Genomic DNA, 19,683 nt, shown 5'->3' on the forward strand with positions numbered 1-19,683 from the left:
GACAAAATTTCCATTGACTTCCAAGTCTCCCATCACAATAATCACATGGGGTATTTATTTTCTTGAATACTTGAGTACTGTAGTAGTGAATGATGTACTACTTAGTTTGCAACTTGTAATTTTGTTGTGATAAATTAAAATTGTTATTTTCATATAATAAAATAACACAAATAAACAAAATGAATATGTCATGTGATTTAGGGAGGCCAATATAGTGTCAAAAACTAATAATAAAACTAAATGGACCTCTTATGTATCAGAAAGTGTGAACATATTTATTAGTAATCTTGAACATTGTTTTTATTTAGACTTAAGAATATCAAATTAATAATATGATTTCTAAATATTGTGATTTAGAAGCTTAAGCATTAGATCATACAATAGGACAATAGGTAGGTTTCCACTCATTTGACCTGCTCAACCCATCTAATTGTTTTATATTTTCCCATGGTTTTAAATTTTACCCATTAGACATGTTGGAAATGAAATGTATGTAGCCCAATTCCAAGTTTATAATTTTAACTATCACTTACAAAAATTTATAATCTATCTATGATTTTACGAAAATGGAAATGCTTGTTTGTCAAATACTCTGCTGTTATTCAATTGTGTGTGCCATGGGGACACAAAAATATAAGTTTGTGGTTACAAATTTTTAGTTGACTTCCAAGTCTTTCAATATTGCAACAAGTTATTCTTCATTAATTTATGGCTTTATAAATGTAAGTTTGTGGTTACTTGATCAAAATAACCCTTTGGTTCATCGTCACAACCCATCTTTCTACTTAAACTTTCTTCTAAACTAAAACTGAGTCAGGGTTGATAATGGGGAATTGGAGGGGTTTAGGGATCCATCGCATTTTCATATGTGTGTTTTTGTTTGCAGCCACATATACTTGTTTGGGGATTGGAAATGTTAGTGTCATTTGCTCCAAGCAAGAGCGACTTGCTCTTCTCAACTTCAAACTTAGTGTTGATGATCATTATGGAATGTTGTCATCATGGGTTGGAAATGAGTGTTGCGTGTGGGAAGGAATCCAGTGTGATGCTGTCACTGGAAATGTTCAACGCCTTCATCTCAAAGGAGATTGGCCCTACTCTGACAATTACTTAGCTGGTAACAAGGTGAGTTCTTCTTTGGCAGAGTTGAGGCATCTCAAATACCTTGACTTGAGTGGGAATAGTTTTCATGGAAGTCAGATCCCTGAGTTCATTGGATCCTTAAAACAGCTGACTTACCTCAATCTCTCTAATGCTCGTTTGTATGATATTATTCCTCCTCACATTGGAAATCTTTCTAATTTAAAGGTTCTTGATCTCAGTTCATACTATTCTGAAAACTCTTATGAACTGAAGGCAGATGATATGGCATGGGCTTTTGGCCTTTCGTCACTCGAGCTTCTCAACTTGAGTTATGTGGATCTTAGTGGAGCACAGAACTGGGACATGATGCTTCACATGATTCCCTCCTTAAAAGAGTTAAGTTTGTCACATTGTAGACTTTCCAATGTTAATCTGGGCCCTTTTCTTAATTCCAGTAGAATACTTCCTAATATAAAACACCTCGATCTTGGCTACAATTCTTTCAAAGGTCCACTCCCTGGCCTTCTTCAAAACATGACATCCCTAAAATTCCTCAGTCTTTCTGGATTTAATCTTAGTTTGGCATGGAACTTTCCAAACCTACTAAGCATGATCCCTTCTTTGTCAGAGCTTCATTTGTCAGGCTGTGGGCTGGATCTATCTTCTCCTCATCTTAATTCCAGTACACTTTCTAACATCCAACACCTCGATCTTAGCAATAATCCAGTTGGAGGCATATTTCCATCTTTTTTGACAAACATGAGCTCCCTAAGAGTCCTTGACCTTTCGGATACCATGTTGAATTCATCGCTTCCTTATATGCCTAAACTTGTAGAGCCTGATCTTTCTGGTAACAAGTTTAAGCAGATTGAGCATGTTGGAATCTGGAGACAGTGCCACCTGAAACGATTGATTGCGACATATAATGAGTTTGGTATGGAAATGACTGACCCACCAACAAACGCATCAGAATGCTCCCAATATGCTTTGGAGTTGTTGAAGTTAAGGGGGAGTTTAAAAGGTAGAATTCCAGAAACACTTGGAAGGCTGGTGAATTTAAGACACCTTGATCTATCGTACAACAGACTGACCGGTTCAATCCCTGAATCTGTAAGAGGATTAAGATTTTTACGAGTACTATATCTATATGAAAACCAGTTGACTGGTCCCATTCCAGAATTCCTTGGAAAATTAGCAGCTTTAACAGATTTGGATTTAGGATCTAATTCGTTAGATGGGACTATTCCAGTTTCGATTGGGCAACTTGCCAAACTCCATACTCTTGATATTTCAAACAATTCTTTAGAAGGAGCAGTTACTGAAGCCCATTTTGCTAATCTTTCGATGTTGGAGTTCTTGGATACTTCTTCCAACACTAAGCTGACATTTAATATTTCACGTGGGTGGATACCTCCGTTCCAGTTGATATCTCTTAGTCTCAGTTCTTGCAATATCGGGAATGGATTTCCGCAGTGGCTTCGATATCAGAGGAAACTTAGGAGGTTAGAGATGTCCAATACTTCACTTTCGGGACCTCTGCCCACACGGTTGAGGAAGATGCCCATCATTTCTTGGTTAGATCTCTCTCACAACAAACTCACTGGACCTTTGACAAACCTTCCCAATGGGGGAAAGGTTGATGTATATGGGTCTTTACCTCTATTACTTCTGGAATATAACCTTTTCAGTGGGTCAATTCCAAGGTCATTATGCAGAAGAACAGATTTGAAAGGGCTTGATCTTTCAAGAAACATGTTAAGTGGGACAATTCCCAACTGTGTGGGGAATCTACGAGGTTTAACTTTCATGATATTAAGCTCAAATCGGCTCTCTGGTATCATTCCAAGTTCAATGGCAGCTCTTAATTCATCATTATTTTGGTTAAGTTTGAATGAAAATAACTTTATTGGTGAACTTCCTCGAGAATTGGGGAATCTACAAGGTTTGGGAGTCTTAGATTTGGGTGATAACAAGTTCTCTGGAAATATACCCAATTGGATAGGGAAAAAACTTACATCTTTGGTAGTTTTGAGTTTACACAAAAACAACTTCACTGGTAGAATTCCTCAATCTCTTTGCAAAAGTTCAAATCTTCACATTTTGGATCTTGCATACAACAACTTAACAGGAACCATTCCTCACTGTGTTGGAAACTTAAATGGCATGATTGAGAGTCACTCACTACGTTTTAATCCTTTCGCTCTTGATTCTGATACGAATGTTATTCAAGTCATGAAAGGTGTTGATCTTGAATATAAAAGAACTTGGAAAATAGTTTATAACATGGACCTTTCAAGCAATAAACTTGTGGGAGAAATACCGGTCGAGCTAACTGCACTTTCCATGTTGGTGGGTCTGAATTTGTCTAATAATCATTTGAGTGGGGGTATTCCAAACAGCATTGGAAACATGATGAATTTGGAAACTCTTGATTTCTCAAAAAACAAGTTGAGCGGGAGGATCCCTTCAAGCATGGCAGCTTTGAACTTTTTGAGCCATTTGAATCTGTCACACAACAATTTCTCGGGTCAAATTCGAACTGGAAATCAACTGCAGACGCTTACCAATGATCCTTCAATTTATGCTGGGAACAAACATCTATGTGGACCTCCATTGCCAAACACTTGCTCAAATCATCAAGATCCAACAACAACAACAAGAAGCAAGAAGAAACCCAAAGCAGCTAATGAGCAATTGAAGGTATGGTTGTTTTATGTGGACATAATGAGTGGTTTTGCAACAGGGTTTTGGGGTGTTATTGGAGTTCTGTTGTTCAAGAAGCAGTGGAGACAGAAGCTTTTCCTGTTTGCTGAGGAAATGGTAGACAAGATATATGTTGCAGTCATGGTAAGGTTTGCCAAAATCAAGAGAGGAAGAGAAGTTGCATAGATCCAGTGGAATGTAAGTAATTCTCGAATATATGTTATCAATGATTGTTTTGCTTTTTAGAAATGCTATTGTGCTTATTTGTGTATATTACTACTTGTATTTTGAATTTGTACGACTTTTGTAATATGGATGTTGTTCAAAAGGTTCCGATTTACAAAATTTCTATTGGATTTGGTATTTGTACATGATCAAGTTGTAGATTAGATTATGATACTTCTTTGAATGTCTTGTTTATCCATTTGAATGAAGAGATTTGTTTCTTGGTTACTATCCTCCTGTTAAATCCATTTATCTGTGCAAACTAGTATCTCCATTCTTATCAATGTACTATGAATATCTATCAAAGGGAACCTTAAATCTGCAATTTCCTATTCAAGCCACCAATTTCTTCAACTTCAAACCAGATTCCAAAAATCAAAAATCAAAATGAAGGGTATTCTTCTTGATGATGAACAAGAGGAGGAGGTAAGACCAGATTTCGTCTTGAAATTGTTCCTAAATCTACAAGAGAGAAGAAATTGGCATGATGTTGTTTATCTACATAAAATAAAGAAAGATATTGAACTTTATTTCCATATCTTAATTAGCTCTCTATAGGCTCCCAGGTGTCTCCGCCCTTTCACATGACCTAATCAAACAAAGAAAAAACAACAGAGTCAAATCACCAAAATACCCTCAACTGGCTAGTAATGATAAAAAAAAGATCAAGTATGGTCAAGACCCTGTACCTCTAAATCTTTCACATGCATATTTATTTAAATCAACAGACCATCTCTGTAAATACAAAATTTATAAAAAAAATCAAGAGCTGTGAAATTGAAAGGTAAAAGTTACAACAAAATGCATACACCAATTATAGAAGCTATCTCAGGTCTTTTCTAAAAATCAAGCAACTCATCCACTATTTAGGATTTGGTTCTAATTGAACGAACATATCAATTATTTTATCATGAAACTTAGACATCGTATACTCTTCAAAAACTTACGAAACCATAGATGGCAGATTTAGAGAATATCTCACAATCTTTCCAACCATAATCTATTGTGAGCTTCAAGAACACCATTCAATGTCTATTGGATAAAAAAGAATGCATACAACCAACAGGGTTACAGGGCCCCATCTGATAATAGATTCCCCATGCATATCTAATACTATCCTCTTTTATTGGACACGTGTTCAAGAACTTTGCATTCTCAGCTCGTATATTCATATGAGAATGAGATGAAGACAGGGTAAGGGGGATTTTCACCTCCTTGTCGCAGCCTCATGTCATGTAACCATCTAAGAACAAAAAGATAGGTAACTTGAGTTCTCAGTGAACAAGGTTTCACTCAGGCATTTTATCAAACAAATAATTCGCATACAAATCTACCAAATAAGGCCTCCTTCATCTTCAACAATTATACACAAACAAGACACTCAAATCGAATATTGTTGTGACAAAATATGCTTAACAGAGTAGAGAATACAATACATACCTTCGATTAAAAACGAGCTTGAGTTTGTTTTTTTGACACCAGTTTCCATGCGTAGATTATACCCAGTTTGATCTTTTGGAAATAAAATCTAACAAATTTCAATGTAATGGGTCGAACTTGTCACCTCTAATCAATCCGCAATGCATTTCACAAGACCACTATTTTTCTACACTAAAGATAGGAATAAAACTTTATTTCAAATTACATACATTATTTATTGACATATCAACCTTGATAAGGCATATAATAAAAAAATAAAAAATAAAAATCTTATTCTGTGAGAAATGAAATGTAAAGTTTGTAAACCCATTTCCAAGTAATTGAGTGATATTTACTATCCTTTATATCCAATAATAAAACAACATATTTTCTTATACTAAGTTTGCAAATAATTAAATATCAAAACAAATTTGAAATTTATAACTATCACTTACAAAAGTTTATAAATTATATTTGATTTCTCGAAGATGGAACTTGTCAAATAATGTTTTTTATTCAATTCATATTTTGTTATAGAATCATTGTGAAATACAAATAACAGTGCCATGGGGAATAGACTTGGTCATAAACAACTTTTTTTGACCACAAGAATATGAGTCGGTGGATACAAATTCTCCATTGACTTCCAAGTCTTCCAATATTTTATCAAGTTATTCTTCACTTATGGCTTTATAAATCTACTAATTACTTTGATCATAAGAATCCATCAATTCATCATTACAAACCATCTTTCCACTTCAACTTTCTTCTGAACTAAACAGAGTTAGGGTTGTTAATGGGTAATTGGAGGGGTTTGGGGTTTCATTTTATTTTTGTATGTGTTTTTTTAATTACAACAAAATATACTTGTTTGGGTATTGGAAATGTTAGTGTCGTTTGCTCTGAGCATGAGCGACTTACCCTTCTCAACTTCAAACTTAGTGTCCACGATCCTTATGGAGTGTTGTCATCATGGGTTGGAAATGAGTGTTGCCTGTGGGAAGGAATCCAGTGTGACGCTGTCACAGGAAATGTTCAACGCCTTCATCTCATAGCAACTAACGCCTACAACTACTTAGTTGGTAATACAGTGAGCTCGTCTTTGGCAGAGTTGAGGCATCTCAAATACCTCGACTTGAGTGGGAATAGTTTTCATGGAAGTCAGATCCCTGAGTTCATTGGATCCTTGAAACATCTAAGCTACCTCAATCTCTCTTATGCTGGTTTTCAAGGTAATATTCCTCCTCACATTGGAAATCTTTCTAACTTAAGGGTTCTTGATCTTTCGAACAATGAGCTGAAGGCATATGATATGGCATGGGCTTTTGGCCTTTCATCACTCGAGCTTCTCTACTTGAATTCAGTGAATCTTAGTGGAACACAGAATTGGAACATGGTGCTTCACATGACTCCCTCGTTAAAAGAGTTAAGTTTGTCAGGTTGTAGTCTTTCCAATGTAAATCTTGGTCCTTTTCTTAATTCCAGTAGAATACTTCCCAACATCCAACACCTCAATCTTGGCTACAATTCTTTCAAAGGCCCACTCCCTGGCCTTTTTCAAAATATGTCATCCCTAACTTTCCTCGATCTTTCTGACTTTAATCTTAGTTTGGCATGCAACTTTCCAAACCTACTAAGCATGATCCCTTCTTTATCAGAGATTCATTTGTCAGGTTGTGGGCTCGATAAGACATGTCTATCTTCCCCTCTTCTTAATTTCAGTACACTTTCTAACATCCAGCACCTCGATCTTGGCAATAATCCACTTGGAGGAATATTTCCATCCTTTTTGACTAACATGAGTTCCCTAAGAGTCCTTGAACTTTCAAACACAATGTTGAATTCATCGCTTCCTATTATGCCTAAACTTCTAGTACTTCATCTTTCTAGTAACAAGTTTAAGCAAATTGAGCATGTTGGTATCTGGAGACAGTGCCACCTGAAACAATTAAGAGTAACAGATAATGAGTTTGATATGGAAATGACTGACTCACCAAAAAATGCATCGGAGTGCTCCATATATGCTTTGGAGTTTCTGGAATTAAGTCGGAGTTTAAATGGCAGAATTCCAGAAACACTTGGAAGACTGACGAATTTAAGAGACCTTGACCTATCGGATAACGGAGTGACTGGTACAATCCCTGAATCTCTAGGAAGATTAAGTTTTTTAGAAGTACTTGATCTATCTCAAAACCAATTGACTGGTCTCATTCCAAAATCCCTTGGAAAATTGGCAGCTTTAACAGATATGGACCTAGGATATAATTTGTTAAATGGGATTATTCCAGTTTCAATTGGGCAACTTGCCAAACTTCTTTCTCTCTATATCTCTAGAAATTATTTAGAAGGAGGAATTATTGAAGCCCATTTTGCTAACCTTTCGATGTTAGAGCATTTGGATACTTCTTCTAACAGTAAGTTGACTTTCAATGTTTCACGTGGGTGGATACCTCCATTCCAGTTGATATCTCTTTATCTAGGTTCTTGCAATATCGCGGATGGATTTCCACAGTGGCTTCGAAATCAAAGGAAACTTCATATGTTAGATCTGTCCAATTCCACAATTTCGGGACCTCTGCCCACATGGTTGCAGGAGATGCCCATCATTCCTTGGTTAGATCTCTCTCACAACAGACTCATCGGACCTTTGACAAACCTTCCTAATGGGGGAAATGATAATGTTTTTATATTTTGGTCTTACCCCGTATTATTTCTAGAATATAACCTTTTCAATGGGTCGATTCCGAGGTCATTGTGCAGAAGGATATATTTGCAAGAACTTGATCTTTCCAGAAATATGTTAAGTGGGAAAATTCCCAACTGTGTGGGGAATCTGCAGAGTTTGACAACCATGAGATTAAGCTCAAATCGGCTCTCTGGTGTCATTGCACGTTCATTACCTCTTATCCCATCATTATTTTGGTTAAGTTTGAACAATAATAACTTTATTGGTGAACTTCCTCAAGAATTAGGGAATCTACAAGGTTTGGAAGTCTTAGATTTGGGTGATAATAAGTTCTCTGGAAATATACCCAAATGGATCGGGAAAAACCTTACATCTTTGTTAGTTTTGAGGTTACACAAAAATAACTTCACAGGTAGAATTCCTCCATCTCTATGCAAAACTTCAACTCTTCAAATTTTGGATCTTGCATACAACAACTTAATGGGAACCATCCCTCGTTGTGTAGGAAAGTTAAATGGCATGATTGAGAGTCACTCAAGAATTGTGTATCCTTTCGATATCGATAATGATAAGAATGTGATTCAGTTCATGAAAGATGTTGATATTGAATATACAACAACTTGGAGAATTCTTTTTAACATGGATCTTTCAAGCAATAAACTCATGGGAGAAGTACCAGTCGAGCTAACTACACTTTCTATGTTGTTGGGTCTGAATTTGTCTAACAATCATCTCAGTGGGGGTATTCCAGAGAGCATTGGAAACATGACACAATTATTTTCTCTTGATTTGTCAAAAAACAAGTTGAGCGGGAGGATCCCTTCAAGCATGGCATCTTTGAACTTTTTGAGCCATTTGAATTTGTCACACAACAACTTGTCCGGACAAATTCCAACAGGAAATCAACTGCAAACGCTTACTGATCCATCAATATATGCTGGGAACAAACATCTATGTGGACCTCCATTGAGAAGCAGCTGCTCAAATCATCAAGATCCAACAACAACAAGAAGCAAGAAGAAACACAAAGCATCTGACAAGTGGATGAAGGTATGGTTGTTTTACGTGGACATAATTTGTGGTTTTGGAACAGGGTTTTGGGGTGTTATTGGAGTTTTGTTGTTCAAGAAGAAGTGGAGACAGATGCTTTTCATGTTTGCTGAGGAATCCATGGACAAGATATATGTTGCAGTCGTGGTACGAATTTCCAAAATCAAGAGAGGAAGAGAAGCTGCATAGATCCTCTGGAATGCAAGTAATTCTCGAATTTATATTATTAATGATTGTTTTCCTTTTTAGAAATGCTATTGTGCTTATTTATGTATATTACTATTTGGATTTTGTATTTGTATGACCTTTGTAATACTGGTGTTGTTTAGAGATGTGGATTTACAAAATTCTGTTGATTTTGGTATTTATACACGATATCAAGTTGTAGATTAGATTACTACGGATTTGAGTTGTTTTGATTCTTTTTCTTTATAATTCTGTTCTCTTGCTTTCCACCTTCTGCTGGTGCTTTTGGTCCCACCATACTGTTGCATCCATCGGCTTTCATCTACATTGGTCCAAGTAAGAACCATGCAATTGATTCATTTATTCTTCATTTGTAATTTTAAGTTTTACATGTAAAGCACGAGGATGGTTAGATGAAAGGTAGAACTTTTTGTTGGATTTGATATTAAGATAAGTTTGTGGTCTTATGAATGAATCTGGTAGTGGTCTTCGTTGATTGTTTGGTTCTGCTCTCATGAGTTTTTAAAGGACATGCGTTACTAAATTGTTTGACAAATTGGAACATAATTTCTTGACTTTGTTCCCTCATAGCATGAAAACATGTTGTTAATTGTTTAAAATTCCATAGTTGCAGTTATTTTTGTGAAAACATCATGTGCGGTTATGCTTTTGTAATGTGGATGAAAGGTCATATGTTAAACTTCATTGTATCTTGGATTTTGGAAATGAGACCCCTTTCTTGCAGTTAAATTCTAGAACGGTTATTATTTTTATTAACCTTCAACCAAGATCCTAATGATGCTGTTGAATATCATGCCTTCTCACTATTGGTGATTAAACATTTCTGATATTAAGGTTAGTAAATCTATTTATTTATTTTGATTAAAAATGTATTCTATAAGTATTGAAAGACCACTACCATTGCAGATTAATACGAGCAGACCATAATCGAATTTAAATACCAAATCCAATAAAAAACTTCAACCTTTCACCCAAAAATCCTCTAACTCCCCATTATCAGCCCTAACTCTAGTTTAGTTTAGAAGAAAGTTGAAGTAGAAAGATGGGTTGTGATGATGAAGTGATGTTTATTATGATGAAGTAAGTAATGCATTTATAAAGCCATAAATGAACAAATAACTTGTTGCTATATTGGAAGAGTTGAATGTCAATGGAGAATTTGTATCAACCAACTCAGATTCGTGTGGTCAAAAAATTTGTTTATGACCGAGTCTATTCCCTATGCCACTGTCATGACGGTATTTCACAAAGATTCGTTAATAAAATATGAATCGAATAAAAAAACGCTATTTGACAAGTTTCATCTTCTAGAAATCAAAGATAATTTATAAAATTTTGTAATATGATTAAAATCGGAATATATCAGTGTATGTTTGACCCTGACCTAGAAAAACATCGATCGGCCGCGACTATGCCAAGAAGGACATCGTATTTAGTGGTTGGCAGCACGTCCATCTCAATTTCTTCAGTTTCCGATTCCAAAACTTCCTCCATGGCAGATGCTGCGACACTTTTTTGATGATTTATTGGGGGAAAGAACAACAGCCTCTGGCATTAACAGGTTCTGTATCGTCTGCTTTGGATTAAGAATTATGCGTTTTAAAGCTTTCTCATGTCGTACTCTTCCAAATGAAGGGAGGTAGCCGAAGACCAGCGCAAGTGGTGGCGGTGGCTAAGGAGTGGCGGGGGCTGAGGAGTGGCGTCGGCTATAGAAAATGAATAAGAAAGGTTAGTCATCCATTATACTACTAATATTATTTAGAACTTGAGAAATAAGCAAACCTAGAAAAATATTATTAGGCCATTCGGTATACAACAAATCGTACATTGCGGTGGCTTATGTGGTGTTGCAGTGTGCGGTGCACACAACACCGACCCCTTCAAGTGCACTGCGGTATCCCCACCGTAAGAAGCAGCTTTACCGTACCTTCTTCTTGCCTTTTGTGGCCGTTGAGCCTCAACCGCTATTTATTTGTTTATTTATTTATGTTTTTAAACTTCACTATAAACATAAACATTCATTTCTCGTTTTACAGCACAAAACAAACACCAAACACTCTATATCCAACTTCTTTTTTATTTAAAAATGTCTTCATCATTGTCGTCCACTTCATCGAATACACTGATTTTGCGGGAAGCGAGGTTTATCGGAAACGTTATGCGAACAACACCAACATATCTACAATAAAATGAAGCTGAAAGTTTGCAACCAAAACATAGAAATTCTCATTTACGGAGAAATCGTGAAGTCGGGCACAACCAACTTTGTTAATGACTACTTTGCCGATGATGAAGTGTATGCAATAAAATTCAGACGTCTGGATGAGGAAGAAATTACTTTTATGCATTGTCGACGACATCAAAAATCGATTCCCATATTTTCAGCAACGGGTTAATGGAAGATGTCAGAAAGGTTTCTCCTCAATTAAAAAATGTATCGCTGCAATTCGTCAACCAGCATTCGGCATGAGACCAGACTCATGGGATGAGTATTTGAGGATGTCATAGCGAACGATGAGGGAATATGTATACAAGTTTGCTAGAGTTGTGATTATTCTCTATCATGGTAGCTATTTACGCAAGCCTACAATAAGCGACATCCACCAACTATATACATCACATGAAAACGAACATAGATTCCCTCGAATGTTTGATAGTATTGATTGTATGCATTGGGTATGGTCGATGTGCCCTAATGCATGGCGCGATCAATTTACACGAGGTGATAAAAAGATGCCAACAATAATTTTAAAAGCAATAGCGTCGTATGATATTTGGATATGGCATGCCTTTTTTGGTTCTACGGGTTCCACAACGACATTAGTGTTCTATACCAATCGCCAATATTCAACGACATCTACCTTAAATCGTATGATGTGCCTTTTAAAGCAAATAGGACATCGTACAAGCGTGGATATTACCTTACGAATTGGATATTATCATGAGTTAACTATGTTTGTAAAATCATTCTCATGTCCATATAATGAAAAGCGAATAAAGTTTAAATCGGCCCAAGAATATGCTAGGAAGGATATTGAGCAAACCTTTGGTGTTCTAAAGAGACGTTGGTATATACTCGCAGCACCCGCGGGATCTATGGAGTGCAAATGAATAAGTTGTCTTATATATGCATGTATTATATTGCATAATATGATTATAGAAGATGATTAGAAAGCAATTCGTCACTACAATGAAAATGAGAATTTACCAATTATAGAAGAAGTTTGTATTGGTAAGCAGACGTACATGACAAATAGAGGGGAAGTATACGACCGATTTGGATACCAAAACCTTCGTGCGAATTTGGTGGAACACGTCTTCAATACTCGAGTGAATATTGGTGTCAACGATTTTGATGAAGAAAATTTGTTCGACTCCACCGATGATGAGTTGGAAATGTTTGAAGGAGATTCGGATGATGATTATGATGATGTGGCTAGTGCCGATGATTAGATCATGTTTTTTTCGATGTTTTGAGTATGTTTCTTTATTTACATTAATGTAGCTTGTATTTTTTTAAATTAATGAAGTATTTTTTTTATTAATTTTATATAATTATATTTTATTAAATTATACTTTATAACCCTTAAAAAATGTGTGGTATGGTACCCACCATATTTATGGGTGAAGAGAAAAATGATGTGGCGTTAACATGACACTGCAATAGTGTGATGAGTGTGATATGACACTCTAGTGCACTTTGCATTTCATATTTTTTGCCGGTTGTCACAAAAGTTTTGAATATTTACATATTTAGTTTTTATAATTTTTAATTTACAAAAAAAAGTCCTATGAAGTTTTTTTTTATACAAACAGTTAATATGTTTATGATTCGGCAAGTTTGCCCATGTGTATGCAGATGAATAATGCATTTTTGTACTTCAGATTTTTGTCAGTTGCCGGAAAGGTTTTAGATATTGGTAGATTTAGTCCCTATAAATTTTTAATTTACAAAAAGGTCCATTTAAAGTTTTTTTTATAGAAACAATCCGTATGTTTAAAATTTACGTATGTTAGTAGGTTTGGCTCCTGTGTAAAAATAGATCACAAAAAATTTCCCCGTAATTTAATAATTTACAGAAAAAGGCCCTTACAGTTTTTTTATAGAAATGGTCTATATGTTTAAAAAATTACAAAATTGTCCCTACCTAATAGAAAATTTGCAGGCTACCCCCACGTGGCCCTATAATATATTGTCATGTTTCATCCCTGCATTTTTTTGGTTTCACACTTTGGCCACAAGACTTCAGTATATTTATAGGTTTGTTTCATACACTTTCATAGTTATGCAAGGTTGTTCACTCCCCCCTCCCCCCCCCCCCCCCCGCTCGAGAAACAGAAATAGTAACTTATTAGTTTAAACTAAAAAATAAGAAGCGTCATTAAATATAACATGAATACTATGTGTTTTTATAGGGAAATCTGTTGAATTGAGTTTCTATTAGCCGAATCAGTTCAATGTATTATTTTATAAGGAGATTTGCATATATATATATATATATATATATATATATATATATATATATATATATATATATATCCTTGTTAAATATCAAAATATCATATTTATCCAATCAAAAATCTAAATATAATATTTATTCTTCATAAACTTCAAAATATCTCAAATCCTTTTTTAATTATTTTTTAACACTTTATAATATATTTAGATATTTGATTTTAGTAATGGACTATTATACCTTTTATAAATTCCACAATATTAACTAATTGAACTTCAAAATCTCATCTAAAAGAAAGTTGAGTTAGATGATTTATGGAACAAAATCTAAGTTACAAAACTAGCTAAATCGCTAGCTTCTTGCTTTGAATATTTGGAACAAAACCAAAAGTGCACAATATGTAGTGAATTCAATCCTTCTTAAATTGGTTCTTAAAATCCATCACTTGTCAAAGTTGGCTTTTTCATCCCTAGATGCTTTACCAGATTCAATAACAAATTCATTTCTAAACCTACATTACAATTTTCTTCCTCACACCTAAAACCTTAAAAAAAAATTTCAATATTACATATATGCAAAGATCTCAAACAAAAAAGAGCCACCATTCTTGTTCCAAAAATTATTTCAATCAACTTTCTTTTAGATCAGTGTTTGAAGTTAAATTGAAAACTTATGAACATGAGATAATAATAAATTGATAAATATAAGGATTTAAAAAAGATTATAATTTTTTTAAAAGAAATGTTTAGAAAAGGATTTGGAAAAATATGATATTTTGAAATTTATAAAGGGTAAATATGATATTTAGATTTGTATTCAGATAAATATTATATTTTGATGTTTAAAAAAGCATACAAAAAATTTTCTCTTATTTTTATCTTTACATATGAACTTGGTTCAAACACAATCATCTAATTTTACATTACTACTAACCTACATTTCCATAAGTTATAAAAGAAATTATCGTAAATACTAAAATACCACATCTAACTTGATATTTTTTTTTTCTTCATAAAGAACAATCTTGGTAAAGAGCTTCCTGTACAAGCAATTTTACAATTATATGTTTTAAAATAATCTAAATTTATGGTTTGATGGCGTTAAAGGCTTTGATTCAATAATAATAATATTATTATTAGCAATCGAAATAGTAAGATAATCCCTATTCACATCCCAACTCAACATAAATATTCATTAAAAACTAATTTCTCTTTCTTCCTACAATCCAACTAAATCCAAAATTTTTACTCTCGTTAACAACTCAACCAAAAACTATTTTTTTTATTTAATAAATAAAATTTATAGTTTTTTTTATTATAATAATTATTTTTCAAAAAAACTAAATTCTTTATTTAAGATACAAAAATATTAAAAATAGATATAAAAATATATAACACTTATTTAGATATAATTTCTTGGTTTTTTAAAATTAAATTGTATTAAAAAAGGATATTTTTTTATTTCTATTCTAGAACTTTATACAAAAGTAGCAAAACAATTATTAATAAAAAATAGGCCAAATGATGTTTGCGATGGAGTAGCAGTCGGTAGTATTTTGAGGAATTTTGCTTATTTTAAGTATTTGAGAAATTAAATATCCTCCTACTTTTCTTCCTACATATCCTCCTACTCATTTGAAATGATGACAAGTGTATTAAATTAAGACTAAACTGCACAAATGGTCCCTGTGGTTTGCTCAAAATTGTCACTTTGGTCCAAAAAAGTTTGGACTAGCACCAGAGGTCCAAAGTTTTCATTTTGTTGCCTGTTTGGTCCAATCTGTTCTGAATTTTTTCAAAATGACGGACTTGCCCCTGTTAATTTGATTTTCTCTTTTTTCTTTATTGTATTTCTGATTTTCAGATTTAACAAAAAATAAAAAATTAAAAAATCTCTCTCTCTCTCTCTCTCTCTCTCTATAATCCATTCCAAATCGAAAAGGTATTTCTCAGATATGAAAGCTGATGTGCCCTAGAACGATATTACGATCAATCCACTCAACCCATAGATTCCCAATCTTCTTTCTTCTTCTCTCAAATGTAATTGATTTTAGGTTTATGTTTGCTTGAATTTGAAGAGTCGAAAACGTAGTCAATGGACAGAGCAAGTGTTCGACACCGATCCAGCCAAATCGGTTATCCCTGTCGTATCTTCGTCCGATTTACCATCTGCCCACCGATCGGTTTCGCCCCTTTTCCTCTTACCAGTAGATGAACTCAGATCGACTTCCACCTCTACCCACAAACCTTGAATTGCAGAGTAGAAAGCTTCTTTCTCTGTCGAAGTGAGTCACGAAGGTCAGTTTGAAGTTCAGATTGGAGATATCGATACTAAAATTTTCAAGAAGCTTCATCAGGTTGCCATTATGCCCCTCACCGTGAATATGTTGAACTATCGTTTTATTTATTTGAACCCTAACTCTACACCATTGTTTGATTTATGAACCCTATATTTGTATGTGTATCTGGATTTGTGTGTACTATTGTGGCTCAGTGGTAATTAAGAGCTTATTTGGGTGATCTTTACTCTTTATGGAAGCAAAGGATTAAAAAGAGAAAATTGTTTCAGTATATTACAAGATGTGACCATCGGAGGATTTGGTTCTAAGTGTCGAAGAAGGTGTTCTGATTCCAAGGCCTGAAACCGAGTTGATAATCGATATGGTAGAAGATGTGATCAAGCAGAGTCAAGAATTGAACGAAGGTTTGTGGGTGGATTTAGGTACCGGTTCTAGTGCAATAGTTATTGGAATCGGGAGGATTTCATGGATTAGGATTGAGAGAGAAGGTGGGTTTGTGTGTTTAAGAGAGAGAGAGAGAGAGAGAGAGAGAGAGAGATTTCATTTTTATTTTTTTTATTCTGTTATAAAAAATTATAAAAATAAAATAGAAAATGCAAATTTCTTTTTTATTTTTTCTTTTAATCAAAAAAGTATTTAAATAATAATAAAACTGAAAAAGATAAAAAAAATAAGGGTAAAATAGTCATTATGAAAAAGTTAATAGAAAATTGGACCAAATTCGCAACAAAATGAAAAGTTTTGACCTCTGGTGCTAGTCCAAACCTTTTTGGACCAAAGTAGCAAATTTCAACTAACCACAGGGACCATTTGTGCAGTTTTGTCTTAAATCTATATCTATATCTATATCTATATCTATCTATATATTATCTTATAAAGCTAGCATTTTTCCTTGAACCTCATGCATTTGAAACTCCCAAGGCTATTCAACTTATATTTTTACTCAAACCATATTCATTTGAAACCTCCTACTTAAATGAATACCACTCAAAAGTCTTTTAATAATGATTAACTATTCAAAAGTTTATAACTTATATAATATGTTTAATAAGCAATTAATAGATAGTCTACTATAAAAGGCCAATCTCTTTTAGTAGAAACACAAATACAAATCACATACAAAAATTATGTAATGTTAGCTACAAATAAATTGTATTCTAAATAATCATCATTATTGAAATTAGAAAATAATCGCATAAGTAAAAAATTTAAATTAATTAATCATAATATTTTTTATAAATAATACTAAATAGATAATTATATTTAATTCTATTAATGAGGAAGGTGGGTTGATGTCAATAAATAATATTGTTCAAAATAGTTGAGATTTTATATATATATATATATATATATATATATATATATATATATATATATATATATATATAATTTAATGTAAAAATATTATGTCAAAGTTAATGTCAATAAATAACAATTTTAAACATATATTTTTCAATATTTTAACAATCTATTTTTAACCTGCGCCGCGCAACGCGCGGGAATTCGTCTAGTTAATGATAATTTTATCAAAATATGACACATGTCACCATTTTACATGGATATTAATATAAATAGAAAGAAAATGTAGAAAGATATTTAATTTCTCTACCAACCAGCCCATTCATTTATTGATAAATGGGGATGGTCAAAGATCATAGTAATTATAATATCTTGTGTCAGCTTATTTTCGTCCGCATTATCATCCTCTTTGTCTAAGTCATCAAGGGTTACCGGTTGAGACCAAGAAACTAGGAAATTGATTTAATTGAGAAGGTAAAAAAATTCTGGTTTTTCATGAAATTAACTTTTTTTTTTATCATAATTGTTTCTTCAAAAACATGACAAATATATAGTACTCTTCTTCATATCATGAAAATAACATTCATACTACAAACTACATGCATCATAATAAAAAGTAATAAAAGCCATCCCATGAAAAAGGAATAGCTAAGAAAACACACGCCTAGAAAAGCTTCAAATACAACATTAAAAAGCTTAAAACATAGGCAGCGAGTCACTAACGACTTCGTACTAAAAGTCTGAGAACACCATTTGTCGAGCTAATTAATTATGGTGGATGGACATCGCGACTATCAATAATACTTCCTATACACGTCGCTAGTTTTAGCAACAAATGCAGGTCGTGCATAACGCTTCTGTGGTTCTGTTGGTTGTGCACGTGTGGAAAGTTCATCAAGTACTCCTTTTTGCCTTGGATCTGAACGTGGAGAATGCTTCATGGATTCCAATAAGCCCAAAGCCTCGTTTATATTATCAATCTTAGTTGAAAGAGAATGATGTGTCGTAGGTGGACTCTGTACAGATTTGTTAGTACCAGAAATATTTCCGGTCCTAATCTGTCTGGCTGCAAAACCGAGTCCAGAACGAACCAAATCGGCTTCTTCTGAATGGTAATTATGAACGGGACTTGAAGGATGATACTTATTTGGGCTTGAAGGATGATATTTATTTGGGCTCGAAGTGTTTCTATTTTTCATGGGCCAATTTCCTTCATTGTGGAATTTGGGTGGGCTCGAGTTCTCATAGTTGAACCCAGTGTTCGGGCTGAAACCTACATTTGGAGATTTTGGACTGCTAGACATGGTTGGGGAATGAACGTATTCATTTAGGAGCTCCATTTTTGAAGGGGAACCAACAAAATCGGTGAACCCAGCACCCGGGGCACCAACCCGGTCAATCGTCTTGGTCTGAACTGCATACTGGTTGACCGGGTTTCTTGGCCCGTGATCATAACCACCCCGGGCCGGAATGTCAGTGTAGGTCGAGTAGCCTTTGGTCACATAGGATTTTCCTGCCATTCTTGGTTGGATGATAAGATTGTGTGTTTGTTTTGTTTGATTTTGCTATGTTTGAGGATCGATATATGTTGTTCAGTTGTTGTGTCTTATATAGTACAGCTACTCAAGAGAAAGATATTTCCAAGTGTTAGATATTTCCATGCGTTGCACTGTTTCAAGATTAGGATTCTTTTGGAAGGTTTGAAGATCGGATTCTAGTCCAAGATATTTTGTTACAAGTCGAACATATTCCTACTTAATGGGTTTATGGGGAATTCGAATTTTACAGAAAATAGCACGTTTGATGTTTTGGTTACATATTCTCTTGCGCTGTATGAGATAATTTCGTATACGTTAAGTAAGTTATTTTGCGTCAGGAATAAGATTATAGATCATCTAAGTTTTGGAATCTAACATGTGTATTTATATGTATGTATGTTCTTTGAGATAGGTTGGGATGGAATGTTTATCAATATAGTATCATGTAAAGAATATGACATTTTTATATACATACATATAAGTATACATTTTTCTGAGATATGTGGGAATGTTTATCTATTTTTTAAAGATGTTTATTCTTTTGAACGGAATGTTTCTTTTTACTAGGGTGAGCATAATAACAAAAAAAACTGAACTATAATCAAATTAACCGATATAACTGAACTAATAAAACCGAACCATTGCTGAAAATGGTGCAGCGGTTTTTTCTAATGGTCCGGTTTTGTTTTTTCTATGAAACCGAACCATATATAACTG

The 19,683-nt window shown here is 34.0% G+C and overlaps 2 protein-coding genes across 2 annotated transcripts; both read left to right on the forward strand.

Annotated features, from left to right (window-relative positions):
* Positions 1-825: 825 nt before the first annotated feature.
* LOC145133647 (receptor-like protein EIX1) lies at positions 826-3,972 on the forward strand. Its single transcript, XM_079068578.1, has one exon. The coding sequence runs from the start codon at positions 826-828 to the stop codon at positions 3,970-3,972; it is 3,147 nt and encodes a 1,048-aa protein (XP_078924704.1).
* Positions 3,973-6,166: 2,194 nt separating this feature from the next.
* On the forward strand, positions 6,167-9,486 carry LOC145133826 (receptor-like protein EIX1). Its single transcript, XM_079068786.1, has one exon. It carries the CDS (start codon positions 6,227-6,229, stop codon positions 9,353-9,355), a length of 3,129 nt encoding a protein of 1,042 aa, XP_078924912.1. The 5' UTR covers positions 6,167-6,226; the 3' UTR covers positions 9,356-9,486.
* The last annotated feature ends 10,197 nt before the right edge of the window (positions 9,487-19,683 follow it).

This window comes from Lactuca virosa, chromosome 8, assembly GCF_052849685.1.
Source record: "Lactuca virosa cultivar CGN04683 chromosome 8, Lactuca_virosa_CGN04683_v6, whole genome shotgun sequence".
Lineage (NCBI taxonomy): Eukaryota > Viridiplantae > Streptophyta > Magnoliopsida > Asterales > Asteraceae > Lactuca > Lactuca virosa.